The sequence below is a fragment of the Cyphomyrmex costatus genome, unplaced genomic scaffold, assembly GCF_001594065.2.
Source record: "Cyphomyrmex costatus isolate MS0001 unplaced genomic scaffold, Ccosl1.0 scaffold192, whole genome shotgun sequence".
NCBI lineage: Eukaryota > Metazoa > Arthropoda > Insecta > Hymenoptera > Formicidae > Cyphomyrmex > Cyphomyrmex costatus.
Genome location: NW_017275954.1, coordinates 1,451,246 through 1,468,326, shown reverse-complemented (window position 1 = coordinate 1,468,326; position 17,081 = coordinate 1,451,246). Strand labels below are relative to the sequence as shown.

Below are 17,081 nucleotides of genomic sequence, written 5' to 3'. Positions count from 1 at the left end.
TTTAGTATGTATGCAACGTTCTATACCTAATATTGTATAAAAATGTCTCTTATATCATTTTATGTATTTTGTAAGAATGTTATTTGAAAATATTTCACATTTTGTGTGCAAGTACTACATATATATAGAAAAAGCTTCGTTATAATTCAAACTTTCTTTTCTCTTGACATAAAAAAGTTATTAGTAGTAATTTTAATAATTTAGAACATTAATTTAAAGTTAAACTTAATATACCTCCCCGGTCAAGAACAAATTTGAGCTATACTAGTTGTTACACTAAGACAAAAATGCTGTTGATTTAATTAAAATCTATATCGCGGGCTGTCACTAACATAAGTAATTAATTCATGTATATTTTTATTGATACAAAGGTTTTGATTATTGTTTTAATAATTCAATATTAATTGTAATAGAAAGATAGTAATTACCATTTGCTATTTAGTTTGGTTTCTCTGGACATTTGGTTTCTTTAGGGTTATAATTTTCAACACAAATATTGCATCTGAAATCAGCTCAGTCTTTAATTTCCGCATACCTCTCAATTTGAAAAGCAATTTAGCGAGGATTCAACAAAATCAAAAATCACGAGTTACACCGCTACGCCGCGCCGTAAATATACTGACTTACGCCGTTCGTAACATCGACTTCTATTGCTCTACTCTATCGATGCCTCCATAAATTCTTTATTTTTCGGAACTTAACGTGAGCACTATATTTCCTGTAAACATAAATCGCGAAGGTTTGTAAGTTATACTTTGGCTATGATATGCGAGGTTAAGCTCTCGTAAAACAAGAAGATTCAGATAAAAATATCAATTTCAGTTAATACAAAAAGATACAAGAAACTAATATATAGTTAATTTTTAAATATTTGCGAATTGTTGCACTTTTGTGCGATAGTACTATAAAGCAAAATTCTCACCCTACTGTAAATTCATACAACATAATTCAACGCGTAATAGTACCGTTGTGTTACAATGGAGAAACTTACAATGTCCAAACTTCAGAAATACAACTGTACTGTGCAGAAACAAGCAACTAATTAGAATCGCTAATTTCAACATTAATAATGATAATGTGACCAAGTAATCGAAAAGTTCGCTTGTTATTTTAAATTCGTATCAATATAAAGACAAATAGGGGAAAAGAAAAGAAAATAAATTTCTTGATAAATCTAAAAAAAATTCAGAGAAAGACGTATTTATAATATATAAGACTACATAAGTCAAACATTTCACTGGTGAATAATCTATTGTAAGAAATAACAAAGAAAAATTTGAAAGGAGATGTCATATGTTAGAAAAAAAGAAGATATAGACAATATATTTTAAATGTATACAAGATATACAGAGTGTCTTAAAATCATCGAATTTCTTTTCATTGGATGGAATTCTTTGAAATATTATAAAACAAAAATCTCAGTATAGAAACATCAAAGTTACAATAGTTTTTAAATTAGTAGAGATTAAAGTTATCGAATCATAAAGACATTTCACGTGCCCGAGCATGATATGACAAGTGGTAAAAGTGAATAGAATTCGTTCTTGAAAGGAAATCCGGTGGTTTTGAAACACATCCTGTGTGTGTGTGCGCGCGCGTGAGTGTTGTGCATGTCTCTGTGTAGATATTCGACGAGAAAAAGACCCTTCGTGGATATGATATTCGCAATGCCGCCATAAAAGCGCCAAGGTACATAAGGAGTAGAGCACATAAACCTCATGCAGTGCTTAATCATTAACGGTGCACTGAACCGCTGTTTTTTTTCTTATTTTTCCTTATTGTAAAATCCACATCAGCGGAAGTTCACAGAGGAATGGAAATCGGACATCGCACGCGACGTCGTCCATGCCACCACCCTCTTTCATTAGAGCAACACAGTGCTGTTTGCCGCCTTTATTGTCAGGTTGTCCGTCCCACTTATCGGTCCACCTGGTATAACCGGTTTTTGCCAACGAATCACCCAACACCGTAACCCATTCACCTTCCGCATAAAGGTCGTGTATACCTAAAGAAGCCTCATTGGGATAAGCTGTACCCTTGATCGGTCCGGAGCGATTAAATATGTCCAATAGTATCTGAAAAAAGATCAATAGATTGCACATTGCGTGAAACATTAACTAGAATAACGGTTACGTCCTCATAATCGTTATTTATCTTTCGCGTATCTTACAAATATGTTTGATGAAATAAAATCGAAATCATACGAAACATTTATTGTGTATTATACATAATCAATAATACTCGCAATAAAATTGGATTAGCTACTCACACGCTCCTCAGCAATAGAATTGATGATCGCGAGGTGACCACCTTCCTCGTTACAGTACTTTCTCGCGTCGTTCCATGTGGCGGCCCTCGTGTGCAACTTATGAGCACCGATACCTACCGTGTAATAATAATCGTCTCTCATTGGGGCGCCGTGCATGGCTACGTTGCACGAGCACATCATGCCACGCAGCATCACGTTTTGAGTATAGAATTGCTCGAGACGCTGCCGACTCTGCTGCGTCCAGCTGCGTCATCCAGTCCGATTGTCCGGGGATCGCCGAGCTATTGACCGATGTCAAACACGGGCAGGCGGATTCCGGATTATTGATGCTCGCGGCCGCGTCCTGTGCGTTCCCTTTCAGATTCGCGATGGTGATTGTCTGTGGGAAGTAGTATCTCGTTGTTGCAGCTGAGATAAACGACTCCTCGAGGACGCCAAGTAGCACAATGCAACCGACGAATAAGAAGTACACCATCATTCTTCCCGTGAATTCGTCGCTCTTCGAAGATTAGCTTTGCAAAGTACTCCACTGAGATCTGCGATCGAACAATCGTCAAGTTTGCACCCCAAATAGAGAGATTCTCTTTTAATAAAAAAATGAGAAGATATTGGAAACTATTTGTAATGAATAATGAGATAGAGATTTGTAATTAATATATGTGTATACGCACGCGAGTTATACTTTGAAGGAAATTAGTTTGTCGCCATTTCTCAACATTAATTCATATATCTACATTATAAATATTTTTTCTAATAATCTATTGAGAAAATAGAGATTTGTTCTCAATACAACAAAAGAAAATGTCATAAGCATTACTTGGTGATAATAAAAATGATATGAGAGAAATTAAATATCTCGCAATAATATGAATCTTATAATGTAATACGATAAATAAAGATATTTAATTGATAAATTCTATAATAAATTCTGAAGAATATATACATATTATATATATGTATATGAATGTTAATACCTTGTAATTGAAAAATAATTGAAAAGTATGTACACACAATATTCACAAAAAAATCTTAGAATCCGAAAAAAATGAAAGATCCACTTCAGATCTCTAATTTACCTGTACAGGCTAGTATTCGTTCTTTCAAACTGCACCAAGAAACATATGTGTACCAAACCGAGATCAAAGAAGAAATGAGACTTCCTTGTATTGTCAGCACGCCCCTATGTATGTTCCTACCCAACTGCTCCGCATATCAAGGCCAAGACAGGCTTTTGGCTAAATGACCCTCCCAAAAGACTACAGTGTTCTATCATCAGCAATCGTTAAAGAACCAGCATCAGTGGGGCGCCAATAATGGCCTTTTGCTTTACATCTGTTTATAAAACCAAGCTAATTTGGAAAGTTGAGAAGAATATACATTCTCTTAATTAAAAAAATATTTCTCGGCAAAACCTATTCTGAATAAGAAAATTAATTAAGTGCCACGGATTTATTTAAAATAGAACCAAATTGACTGTTAAAATTGTAATCTATATGTTCTTTCTTTATTTTTTTTTTAACTCACATCTTTTCGGTAAACGAGAGAAAGGATAATATTTAAAACATATACACTCAATAGCAAAATTAAAGCATCACTTATCCTGCCTCCCCAAAAATGGGGAAATTTCAAAAGAGTGTAACTTCGTCAAAAATAATCGTAAAAAAATTTGTAAAAAAGCATTCTAAAACTTGAAATATCTACTTTTGAAAATAGTAATTGATATTCGATTAATTTTTTACGAAGTTATGCCGACACAAATAAAAATGCGTTAAATCTCAAAAATTTTTATACTAACTACTGAGAAGTTCCGTGGCATGAATTAAAAATCGCATAAAAATTCGGTTTACAACATTCGAAAGCATGAAACTTTATCTTTATTTTTTTATTAAGCTGTGTACGGTTTTTCTTTCACCGAGTTAATCAACATTAAAGCAAAAAGAACCACTTTTGCTTCAATGTTAAATAACTCTGTGAAAAAAAATCTTACAGAGCTCAATTAAAAAATAAATTAAAGATAAAGATTCACGCTTTCGAATGCTGTAAACCGCATTTGTGCACAAGTTTTAGTTCGCGTCGTGGAACTTCTCAAATTTTTTGTAAAAAATTTTGAGGTTTAATGCATCTTTACTTATATTTATGTAACTTCACGAAATATCAGTAATATCGTTTTTTTTAAATATGAATATAAAAAGTAAAGATTTTAAGCTTGAAAATGGTTTTTTAAACATCTTGATACGATGATTCTTGACGAAGTTATTAATTTTATCTTGAAGTTGCCTGTAGTTTTTTAACAAAAGTAGAATCATTTAATATCAGGAAAAAAGGATCATTTTTACTTCAACATTGAATAACTCGGTAAAAAAATTGTAGAGCTCAAAAGAAATTAAAGGTAAAAATTCACTCTTTCGAAAGCTGTAAGCCGCATTTATGCATAATTTTTACTTGGCTCCGTGGAACTTTGCAAATTTCGTAAAAAATTTTGAAATCTGATGCATCTTCATTTATGTTTGTGCAACTTTATAAAATATTAGTAATACAGTTTTTTAAAGTACAGTTCTGAAAAATAGGGACTTTAAGCTTTAAAATACCTTTTTAAAAATCTTGATTTTTGACGAAGATATTCTATCTCGAAATTTGTCTATTTTTGCAGGGTGGAACAAGTTATGCATTAATTTTGTTGAAAAGTGTATTATGTACATACATATACATAGTATGTTTGCATGATTGTTTGAAATTATCGCATGTATTTCATGTATTAAGAAAATCACTATTCTGTTCAAGCGAGTAATATAAAACATTCTTTATCTTCTCATTTTATCTCTTATTTTAAAAAATATTATATAATATATATTATATAATATATGTTAGACTTTATTTATTATACTTAATATACGCGATATAAAACTAATCTAATATATTAAAATAACATGTTAATACGCATCAATTTTCATTAATACTATAGTTTTTGTGAATATATAATTTAAGAGTGAGTCTTAAGAATAATTTCATTATTTTACGATAATAAAAAAATATCTGTCGGTTTACAATGGTATTTCTTATTCAATATCATTCAATGCTCATCATGTTTTGTATCGCGATAACTGTGTTTTCGCATTTCATAGTGAAAATCGTATGCGCTTGCGACACCTTACGATATCATACAATTCGTACACAAAAGTGCCATTTTAACGGTAAATTTCAAAGTGCCATGTATATAAAATATGGACTAGCGCTCGAAGTTAATCGGAAGATTTAAGATGGGCCAACCTCTACCGTGTAAACGTCTCCGGAATATAGCACTGTAAATTTCCAGGCATACAGAATCGCAGTGATTTCTCTCCCCTCTTCCTCCCTTTTCTTTTCGTGGCATATATATCGGAAGAGTTGAGTAATCTCAATGGATTAGAAGAACATAAATTATGAACGGTTAGATCATTGGAAAAAGTATAACTTCCTCGCGGTATTAAATGGGATTGGATTCCGGATAGGGGAACAATGTGCCACTGTGGCATATTTATTATATATGTGGCAAGAAAATATGTTCCTTTCACAAATGGTGCAATTAAAGATTTCAATATTTAAATTTAAATTTTATTTTAGGACCGTACATGTGAGAAACACAACGAATAAGAAAATGCCTTTACCGATCGAACTTGGATCTTAGATAATATTATAATTTCATGTAAATTTAGATATATATTACGTATATAATCTTTTAAAACGAACAATGTTTCGGTCTTGAAACGCCACTCTACGAAACTATCGCAATAATATCACGAGTGTATATGGCATTCCATCCCAAGTGTGTCACTCAAAACTTTTGGATTTTTGATTTGGCTGAAATTTTGATATATTATAGTACCCATCGCAAAAAGCTACCATGATTTTTTTCGAATTTTATATACATATATATATACATATATACATGCATATACACTATTTTTTTGGAATTTTTATTAAATATACCATAAATATTTATATATGCATATAAAAATTATACATCATGCGCATAATGCGTGAAACGGAACGCAGCATATATGAGAACTGTGAATACAATGTGAAAAAAGCCGTCGTGATAAAGTGATTAAGAGATCTAATCAGATCTTCCTTTAACGTCGCATGTCTGTTTTCTGTAATTCTAGTTACGACTAAAAATTTACGTAGCTAGAAATAAATTACCATTATCCCAAAAATATAACTGCATTATCATGAACGTTACTCTGAAGAAAATGTAACTTTGTTATCTATTCGTTATCGAAAAAACAAATTTGTAACGGTAACGGCATTACAAATAATGCGTTACTTGTCAATCCTGCAAATGAACAATAAGATCATGATGATGTCTTTATGATTTCTATGTTCCACTTGGGTTAATTCTTCGCTAGATCTATAATAAGTACAGTATGTAATAGAAAATTTTATTAAAGAATTTACTGATGAAATGTTTTTGCTGAACGCGTTCATATACGATGTGTAACAGTTACGTTACTGAGTGGAAAATTAACAAACAGTTATCAACAGCGCGTACAGTTGTTTTTGCTGGAATACATTTTTTCTGTAAGTCATTTTACAATTATAATTTATTATTTTTATGCGTATAACTTGTGAATAACTGGTATCATCGGTATCAGTACTTGCTAAGTCTTTGAATCGTTCGATACATATATTTACTAATTTTAAAAATAACGCACAAAAACTCTCAGACCGAATAACATATTGTAAAAGAAAGTAAGCGTTTTTAAGCGAATATAGGTAATCATACATATTAAATACGAGTTTCAATGTCCGTAATAAAAAGAATCACATTAGGAGAAGAAATGAAAAAAAATCCGCAATTGATACTATCCGATGTACAATCATTGAGAGAGTGGTGCGAGAAACAACCGCACTTGCCAAAAATCGAAGACAGCTTTCTCGCTTTGTTTCTTCACAGCAATTACTATCAAATGGAACCAACAAAAAACACAATTGAGAATTATTATACTACAAGAACGCATTTACCAGACATTTTTTGCAATAGGGATTCACTTCAAGAAAAAGGATTACAACAAAACTTCAAAAATCTGTAAGCCATTTTTATAAATATCAGTGAACGTACAGCAGTAAATATAATTTATTCATATATATGGGACATTCCACGCCAAGTGGGCAACCCATTTTGCGAAGTTTCATGGATTTCGTTCATATTGCTTAAACTTGAACAGTTTGATGAATAAAGATTCTATGCCGAATAATATACCTGTAGGCCAACTGGTTGCCGAACTATAGAGCCGTCAATTTTTGGGCTTTCTCGTCGCAACGCTCTTTTCGCTTGTTATTAGTGGGCACGAAAGGAAAGTTTGGAAACGAAATGTAGACGTTTCCTTACAGAAAATTGAATGCTCTTTCACGTAAGAATACTCTTTTTTCAATCAGACCGGTTTACGACGATGTTTGTCAGTTTTGAAGTTTTCAAAATGGCGGCGCACCTAAAAGGCCAGTCTCAATTTTTTTTAAATATAGCTCAAAAGTAGCCCCAGGTCTCTACTTTGTTACTCTAAAAGAACTTAATGGAACACGCATTCGTTTGGGAGTAAGACCTTAATTGAAATGGACAGGAGGGGAGGGGGCGATTTAACGGAGAGCGCTCCATATTATATATATATATATATATATAATAGTTAATTAATATTTAAAATTTCAAACGCAATAATACATAATTTGAGATCCATGCAGAAAATAAAATAAATTCTATAGGATGTGTCGATATTACACTTTTGAAAATATTATATAGAATATTTTTAATATTCTTTATATATACACACACATACACTTATATTAATAAAATTAAATTAATTAATTTGATTTAAAAAGGGCTATTTTCCCTCTGAATGGATTAACAAAGGATGGCTATAAGATGATATTTGTAACATTACTGGAGAGTGATCCTTCCTTCTATAATCAGAATATCAGTTCGAAACATATCTTGATGTTAATCGACGTACATTTACTGCTGGATGGTACAAATAATGGTTATGTTTTCATAATAGACGCTAGCAAATTTTCTTTCGGTCATATTGCGCGATCGAATCTATTGGGAATTAAGAATCATCTATACTACATTCAAGAAGCAGCGCCAATACGTTTAAAAGAAAACCATGTTATAAACGCGGCACCCGCCGCAGAATTGTTATTCAACATGGGAAAGCCTTTCATGAAAAGCGAGTTAATAGACACAGTAAGTACCACAAATCAATTATTTAAGTTTTAATTGTACTTAATTAACAACAGCCGTTTTTAAAAAATGCAATCATTTTCAATAAGCGTGATATAAGCGCAATCAAATAATTCAAATGTAATTATAACAATTGTTTCTAATCGTACTCTTTTATAGATCTAAATAAATCAAGAATATTATACAAAATATTATTTTTTATCATCTCACGATAAGTGTAGAAATTGTTGTGTTTAATTATTCATAATGTCATAACGTTAAATGAAATAATTATATTCACAATAATTATACTTTTCTACTTACAATTAGATAAACTTTTTGAATTTATTTAACTCTTTTAGATACATTTTCACTCATCGTTAGAGAGCCTTTCTGAATATATCCCAGTGGATGCATTACCAACCGAAACAGGTGGAAAAGCTGGTTCCGTGCACAAACTAGCTGAAATTCAAGAGAAAAAATTCGAAGACTATCGCGAATGGTTCCTGTTGGATGAATCAACCAGACGCGTTAACGAAGCATTAAGAATTGGCAAGAGCAAAACAGTAAATGATTTGTTTGGTATAGACGGTAATTTTAAAAAACTTGATATAGATTAATAAATATTTATAACTTCGCCTGATTTAACTAATTATGCTATTATCATGCTATTATGCTATTATCTGTATACATATGTCTGTTATTTTTATATTTTAATTTATAATGCAAATACTATGTTGAAATAATGTTTTCACTGAATACTGTTTACAATTAATGCGATCTTTATTAGGTCATTATCAATGTTAAAAAATCGCAAGAATCGTTAACGATGTACAGAATATGATATTGAAGAAAATCACAAAAACGAATACATATGTAAAAATATTATAAAATATGAAAAATATGTATATAAATTTTGTGATGTGGGTATTTAATCTCACTCGCTATTGAAGACTTAATCATCTCGGCGCAAATTGGCAAGAGTCCGACAAAAAGCAATCATTAAATAATGTAAATTGTGAAAAGCTCCACATTTCTAAATCAAATAGTAAAATAATAAAACAGTGTCAGTAATAAATACAAATAATAAAGAAAAGAATGTAAAAAAAAGAATATAATGTAAGAGTCAATTGATCAGTAAAAAAGTAAATTTTCAAAGCAATAAATCAAAATGAATATAATGTGAAATTACAATATATTGCAAGTAACTCATATCCATTTTGTTAATTTAGTAACAATTAAATTAAATGATAATAAATTACCTTGTAAAATTGTATAAAAATACAATTATGATTAATATTAGAACAATGCGAAGAGAGACCCATTTCAAGATGTTAACAATAAACAATTTAAAATTAGAATAACCGTACATCTCAAGTACAAAGGAACTAACAAATGGAAATAAGGAGAAAATCTGGAAGGGGTAAAATAAAGTAGGAATAAAAGTGAAAAAAATAAGAAAATTTACGAAGAAGAGAGAGAGTTAATTATCTGAGAATAAGTTTCTAATAAAGATTCTGTATCATTTTGTTTATTAAGATTAAGACCCTGTTTTTGCCTTTTGATGTGAATCATTTCAGACAATATTATTTTATATTTTGCACTTTGTCGTGTTATACATATATAATTATTGTATCGTGTTTCTGTTATGCGTTTATTTTCTTGCAACTTTTTTGATCAATTGAATTAAAAAAAATTTCTTCGATAACATTAGAACGAAATTGTACTTTTTATTTACACCCTACGAAAATCGACGTCCAATTCTAATTTCTAATTTGTAATCCTCAGTCTTCGTAGTGTGTAGTGCAACATGGATTTAATACTCGCAAAAGTTACACTCCAGCAAATGCCAACTAATAAGAATATAATCGTTAACTATATTTTCCTCACAACAGTTCTACTGTATAATAGTTACATTGAGTAAATATAGTTGGTCAGTGAGTGTTCCTCAGGTAGAACACCATATCATAATAAAATCATAACGATATTATATTTTAGTAGTTATATGCCCCCCAAAAAATGGACTTTGGTAGCTCGGGATAAGAGACTTGTAGTGTCTTTCAGTTTTTGAACATGGCCGGAGATATTGCCGCGTCTCCTGATCAAGGATGTCATCAAGGCGTCACTTGATTCTTCAAAATAAGCTTATAAATGACAAATAAGATCAGGATATTTTTACGATATTATTATACTATAAGACACTTTTACGTGAGTCAATCTTTCGCTGGATCTAATTGTAAGTGTTGTAGTGTGTAAGAACAAACAGCATTAAAAAATTTACTGATGAGATTTTTTGTTGAACGCGCTCATATATACATATGTTGTGTAAGAGTTACGTACATTACTGAGTGGAAAATTAACAAACAGTTATTAATAGCGCGTATTTACAGTTGTTTTTGCTGGATATTTTTTCTGCAAGTCATTCTACAATAATAATTTATTATTTATGCGTATAACTTGTGAATAACTGGTATCATCGGTAATCAGTACTTGCTAAGTCTTTGAATCGTTCGAAACATTTTTATTAATTTTGAAAACATTTCACTACACAAACTGTTGGAAAGAATATAATATTGTAAAGGAACAGAAACGTTGTTAAGACGATAAAGTACATATAAAATTCGAGTTTCAATGTCTATAACACAAGGAATTACATTAGAAGAAGAAATGAAGAGGAATCCTCAATTGAAACTGTCAGATGTACAATCACTGAGGGAATGGTGCGAGAAACAACAGCACTTGCCAAAAATTGAAGACAATTTTCTCGCTTTGTTTCTTCACGGCAATTACTATCAAATGGAACCAACAAAAAACAAAATCGAGAATTATTATACGACAAGGACGCTTTTATCAGACATTTTTTGCAATCGGGATCCGCTTGAAGAAAAAGGGTTACAACAAATCTTCAAAACTCTGTAAGCCATTTTATAAATATTAATGATTGAACAGCAGTAAAATAATTTGTACATGTATTATATACAATGGTCAGTTTATAATTTTTTAAATTTTAACCGCATTAATACATAATTTCAGATCTATGCAGATAATAAAATTAATTCTATAAGATCTATAAATATTATACTTTTGAAAGTATCATAAAATATTTTTAATATTTTTTTGCACATTTCTTATCTTAATAAATTTAAATAAATTAATTTCATTTGAAAAGGGCTCAGTTTTTACTGAAAGGATTAACAAAGGATGGATATAAGATGATATTTTTCTCATTACTGGACAGCGATCCTTCTTCCTACGACTATAATTATGGCTTCAAATATACCACAATGTTAACCGACGTACATTTTATGATGGATGGTTCAAATAATGGTTATGTTTTCATAATCGACGGCAACAAATTTTCCTTCGGTCATATTATGAAAATGAATCCATTGGTATTGAAGAAATATGTGTACTACATTCAAGAGGCGGCGCCGATGATTCTAAAAGCAATTCATATTATAAACTCGTTACCTGCCATGGAAATGTTGATGAAGTTGGTAAAGCCTTTCATGAAAAAAGAGTTGGTAGACGCAGCAAGTATCACAAATCAATTATTTAAATTCAATTACGTTTAATTAACACAACAGCCGATTTTTAAGAAGTGCAATAATTTCCTACAAGCGTGATTTAAGCGCGATCTTCGTATAATTCAAATGTAGTTAATAACCGTTTCTAATCGTACTCTTATAAAGGACTTCGGGCCCAGCCATAGGGTAAATGGATCCCGGACAAATTGGTTGAACCTGTAAGTATGTTGTTCTTCATAATCTCCTGATCAAAAGTGTTATTGGGCACCAAGTAAGAATACACACACACACACACACACACACACACACACACACACACACACGCACGCACGCTCGCTCGCTCACTCGCTCACTCACTCGCTCAATCTCTCACTCGCTCACTCACTCACTTACTCACTCACACAAAAATGCGACTCTAAAGAATTATTATCGTGGATACTCTGAAATAGAATATCCCCAATATCCTCGTTTTTACTATGTTCAATATCTGATAATTCGAAAAGTAGATGGTTTCGGACTTGGTGCCCATTAACACTTTTGATCAGGAGATTATGAAGAACAACATACTACAGATTCAACCAATTTGACCGGGATCCATTTTTCCTATGGCTGGGCCCGGGGTCCTATTTTTAAATAAATCAAGAATTTTACCCAAAATATAATTTTTTATCATTATCTAGCGATAAAGGTAAAAATTTTTTAGTTTAATTATCCATAACATCATAAATGGACAAATTATACTCACACAATGCTGTGTGGTATACTATTTTATTTATTTAAGTTTTTCTAAATTTATTTAACTCTTCTAGATATATTTTCACTCCTCGTTAGAGAGCCTTTCTGAATATATCCCAGTGGATACGTTGCCAAACGAATCAGGAGGAAAAGCCGGTTCCGTGCACAAACTAGCTGAAATTGTAGTGAAAAAATTCGAAGACTATCGCGAGTGGTTTCTCTTGGATGAATCATCCAGACGCGTTAACGAAGCATTAAGAATTGGCAAGAGCAAAACAGAAAATGAATTGTTTGGTATAGATGGTAATTTTAAAAAACTTGATATAGATTAATAAATATTTATAACTTCGTCTGATTTAACTAATTATGCTGTTATTATATGTAATCTCTACTAATATTATTTTATACTTTGCACTTTGTCGTGTTATATCATATATAATTATTGTATCGTGTTTCTGTTATGCGTTCATTTTCTTGCAACTTTTTTGATCTTCTGAATTTAAAAAAATTTCTTCGATAACAGTAAAACGAAATTGTACTTTTTATTTACCCCCTACGAAAATCGATGTTCAATTCTAATTTCTAATCTGTAATCCTCAGTCTTCGCAATATGTAATGCAACATGGATTTAATGCTCGCAAAAGTTACACTCTAGCAAATACCATCTAATAACAACATAATCGTTAATTATATTTTCCTCACAACAGTTTAACTATATAATATAGTTACATATTGAGCAAATATAGTTGGTCAGTGAGTGTTCCTCAGGTAGAAAACCATGTCATAATAAAATCATAACAATATTATATTTTGGTAGTTATGTACCCCCAACGAATGGACTTTGGTGGCTCGGGATAAGAGACTTGTAGTGTCTTCCAGTTTTTGAACATGGCCGGAGACACTACCGCGTCTTCTGATCAAGGATGTCATCATGGTGTCACTTGATTTTTCAATATAAACTTATAAATGACAAATAAGATCAGGATATTTTTATGATATTACCAGGGGCACCAACTTGCCGATTGGCGTGTGTGGAGTTGAACTATAATATATTAATATATGTATATATTACATATATATATTATATATATACATATATATATTAATATATTATTCTTAGAAATATATTTAAATATTAAAATAAATTCCCGTTGAGAGTCAACACAGGATGAAAGTGTGTGATAAAATTTATTTAGTTATATAAATATATAAAATCGCATACGTTTCGACCTTAGTCCAGGTCCTTTTCAATGTATGAATTACACCAATATTAAAAAAATTCTTTGATATAATAAATGGTGTCAAAAACAATTACGATACAAGAAAAACTAATAACTACATGGTGTTGTCATTCTAAAATTCTATGTTTTTCATGGTTTTTAATTCTAAAATTCTATAAAAATCTGACACAATCACATTATTAGTAAATTTTGCACTTCAATGATCGTGATATTTGATTACAAGTGGACAACACCATGTAGTTATTAGTTTTTCTTGTATTGTATTTGTTTTTGACACCATTTACTCCATCAAAGAATTTTTTAAATATTAGTGTAATTCATGCATTGAAAAAGACCTGGACTAAGGTCGAAACGTATGCGATTTTATGTAACTAAATAAATTTTATTACACACTTTCATCCTGTGTTGGTTCTCAACGGCAATTTATTTTAATATTTGATTTATCATAGGAGCCTCTTGTATATGTATTGTTATTAAATGTATTTAACTTCGTGAAACATTTAGATTTAGAGCATATAATTAATATATTAATAGAGTATACATTTATATATCAATACATTATTCTTAGAAATATATTTAAGTTCGTGAATCATTTAGAGCAAACGTTGAGCTTCGATTCTTATTTCTTACAATGAATTCATCCATAAGTGCTTCTATATCTAAAGTCTCAGCAATATCGGAGTGCACGTGAAGTACAGCTAATGAATTCAAAATACGTAAATACGTTTTCAATCTTCTCAAGGCAGAGAAAGAACGTTCTGCAGTACACGTCGTCACCGGTATTGTTAATAATATTTTAATTAGTTTTGTGTACTTTGAAACTAAGTCTCTCACTGATTTATCTTTTTGAAGAATCGTAATAACATCTCCGAGAGATGATACAAAGTTCCAAAAAAATTTTTCTATTTTTCCTTAACACTAGTTATTTAAAAAAAAACAGTTTACATGTGGAATTCCACACATGAAAAATTTTGGCGTGTGGAGTACTCCGCACACTTCTTGCAAAAGTTAGCGCCCCTGGATATTACTATGACTTCTACGTGAGTATCCTTCGCTGGATCTAAGTGTTGTAGTGTATAAAAATAAACAGCAATAAAAAATTTACTCGTGAGATTTTCTGCTGAACGCGCTCATATACATTATGTTATGTAAGAGTTACGTTACTGAGTGGAAAATTAACAGACAGTTGTGTTTCTATATGTGTGTTCGCTAGAGCGTATATTTTTGCATATTTGCTGCAAATTAATTTATAATCATAATGTATTATTTATGCGTATAACCTGGTATCATCGGTATCAGTACTTGCTAAGTCTTTGAATCGTTCGAAACATTTTTATTAATTTTGAAAACATTTCACTACACAAACTGTTGGAAAGAATATAATATTGTAAAGGAACAGAAACGTTGTTAAGACGATAAAGTACATATAAAATTCGAGTTTCAATGTCTATAACACAAGGAATTACATTAGAAGAAGAAATGAAGAGGAATCCTCAATTAAAACTGTCCGATATACAATCACTGAGAGAATGGTGCGAGAAACAACAGCACTTACCAAAAATCGAAGACAGCTTCCTCGCTTTATTTCTTCACAGCAATTACTATCAAATAGAACCAACGAAAAATAAAATCGAAAATTATTATACGACAAGGACACTTTTATTAGACATTTTTTGCAATCGGGATCCGCTTCAAGAAAAAGGGTTACAACAAATCTTCAAAACTGTGTAAGCCATTTTATAAATATTAATGATCCAACAGCAGTAAAATAATTTGTTCATGGATTATATAAAATGGTCAGTTTATAAGTTTTTAAATTTTAACCACATTAATAGATAATTTCAGATGTATGCAGAAAATAAAATAAATTCTATAAGACGTATTTATAAATATTATACTTTTGAAAGTACCATAAAATATTTTTAATATTTTTATGGACATACACTTCTTATCTTAATAAATTTAAATAAATAAATTTGATTTGAAAAGGGCTCAGTTTTTACTGAATGGATTAACAAAGGATGGATACAAGATGATATTTTTCTCATTACTGGACAGCGATCCTTCTTTCTACGACTATGATTATAGCTTGAAATATACCGCAATGTTAACCGACGTACATTTTTTGATGGATGGTACAAATAATGGTTATGTTTTCATAATCGACGCCAGCAAATGTTCCTTCGGTCATGTTATGAAAATGAATCCATTTGTAATGAAGAAATATATGTACTACATTCAAGAGGCAGCGCCGATGAATTTAAAGGCAATCCATATTATAAACTCGTTACCTGCCATGGAAATGTTGATGAAGATGATAAAGCCTTTCATGAAAAAAGAGTTGGTAGACGCAGTAAGTATCACAAATCAATTATTTAAATTCAATTGCATTTAATTAACACAACAGCCGAGTTTTAAAAAGTGCAATAATTTCCTACAAGCGTGATATAAGCGCGATCAAATAATTCAAATGTGATTAATAACCGTTTGTAATCGTACTCTTATAAATTTATTTTTAAATAAATCAACAAGAATTTTGCACAAAATATAATTTTTTATCATTATCTCGCGATAAATGTAGACATTTTTTAGTTTAATTATCCATAACATCATAAATGGACAAATTATACTCACACAATGCTGTGGAATACTATTCTACTTATATAAGTTTTTTTATTTAACTCTTCTAGATATATTTTCACTCGTCGTTAGAGAGCGTTTCTGAATATATCCCAGTGGATGCGTTGCCGAACGAAACAGGTGGAAAAGCTGGATCCGTGCACAAACTAGCTGAACTTCAAGAGAAAAAGTTCGAAGAATATCGCGAGTGGTTTCTGTTGGATGAATCAACCAGACGCGTTAACGAAGCATTAAGAATTGGCAAGAGCAAAACAACAAATGATTTATTTGGTATGGAGGGTAATTTTAAAAAACTTGATATAGATTAAAAAATAATTTATAAATTTATAATTATATAAACATATGTAAAATGTTGTATAGCATCACAAAGTTTATTAATTGCATCAACGAGGTAAATAATATATATTAAGGCAAGTACAAATTATATTTAAACATTTATGCAATATTTGATATGTTGATGCGTTACAAACAATCCT

The 17,081-nt window shown here is 30.9% G+C and overlaps 3 protein-coding genes and 1 pseudogene across 3 annotated transcripts; 3 read left to right on the top strand and 1 right to left on the bottom strand.

Annotated features, from left to right (window-relative positions):
* Positions 1 to 1,775: 1,775 nt before the first annotated feature.
* LOC108772576 (hemolymph lipopolysaccharide-binding protein-like) lies at positions 1,776 to 2,744 on the bottom strand (annotated as a pseudogene).
* Positions 2,745 to 6,916: 4,172 nt separating this feature from the next.
* Positions 6,917 to 9,098, top strand: LOC108772565 (alpha-tocopherol transfer protein-like). The gene is made up of 3 exons (XM_018538121.1): positions 6,917 to 7,334; positions 8,123 to 8,486; positions 8,825 to 9,098. The coding sequence occupies exons 1-3, from the start codon at positions 7,051 to 7,053 to the stop codon at positions 9,080 to 9,082; spliced, it is 906 nt and encodes a 301-aa protein (XP_018393623.1). The 5' UTR covers positions 6,917 to 7,050; the 3' UTR covers positions 9,083 to 9,098.
* Positions 9,099 to 11,059: 1,961 nt separating this feature from the next.
* LOC108772563 (alpha-tocopherol transfer protein-like) lies at positions 11,060 to 13,056 on the top strand. Its single transcript, XM_018538119.1, has 3 exons — positions 11,060 to 11,377; positions 11,632 to 11,995; positions 12,799 to 13,056. The coding sequence occupies exons 1-3, from the start codon at positions 11,094 to 11,096 to the stop codon at positions 13,054 to 13,056; spliced, it is 906 nt and encodes a 301-aa protein (XP_018393621.1). The 5' UTR covers positions 11,060 to 11,093.
* A 2,318-nt stretch (positions 13,057 to 15,374) lies between these two features.
* LOC108772568 (alpha-tocopherol transfer protein-like) lies at positions 15,375 to 16,913 on the top strand. The gene is made up of 3 exons (XM_018538124.1): positions 15,375 to 15,692; positions 15,955 to 16,318; positions 16,656 to 16,913. Exons 1-3 carry the CDS (start codon positions 15,409 to 15,411, stop codon positions 16,911 to 16,913), a joined length of 906 nt encoding a protein of 301 aa, XP_018393626.1. The 5' UTR covers positions 15,375 to 15,408.
* The last annotated feature ends 168 nt before the right edge of the window (positions 16,914 to 17,081 follow it).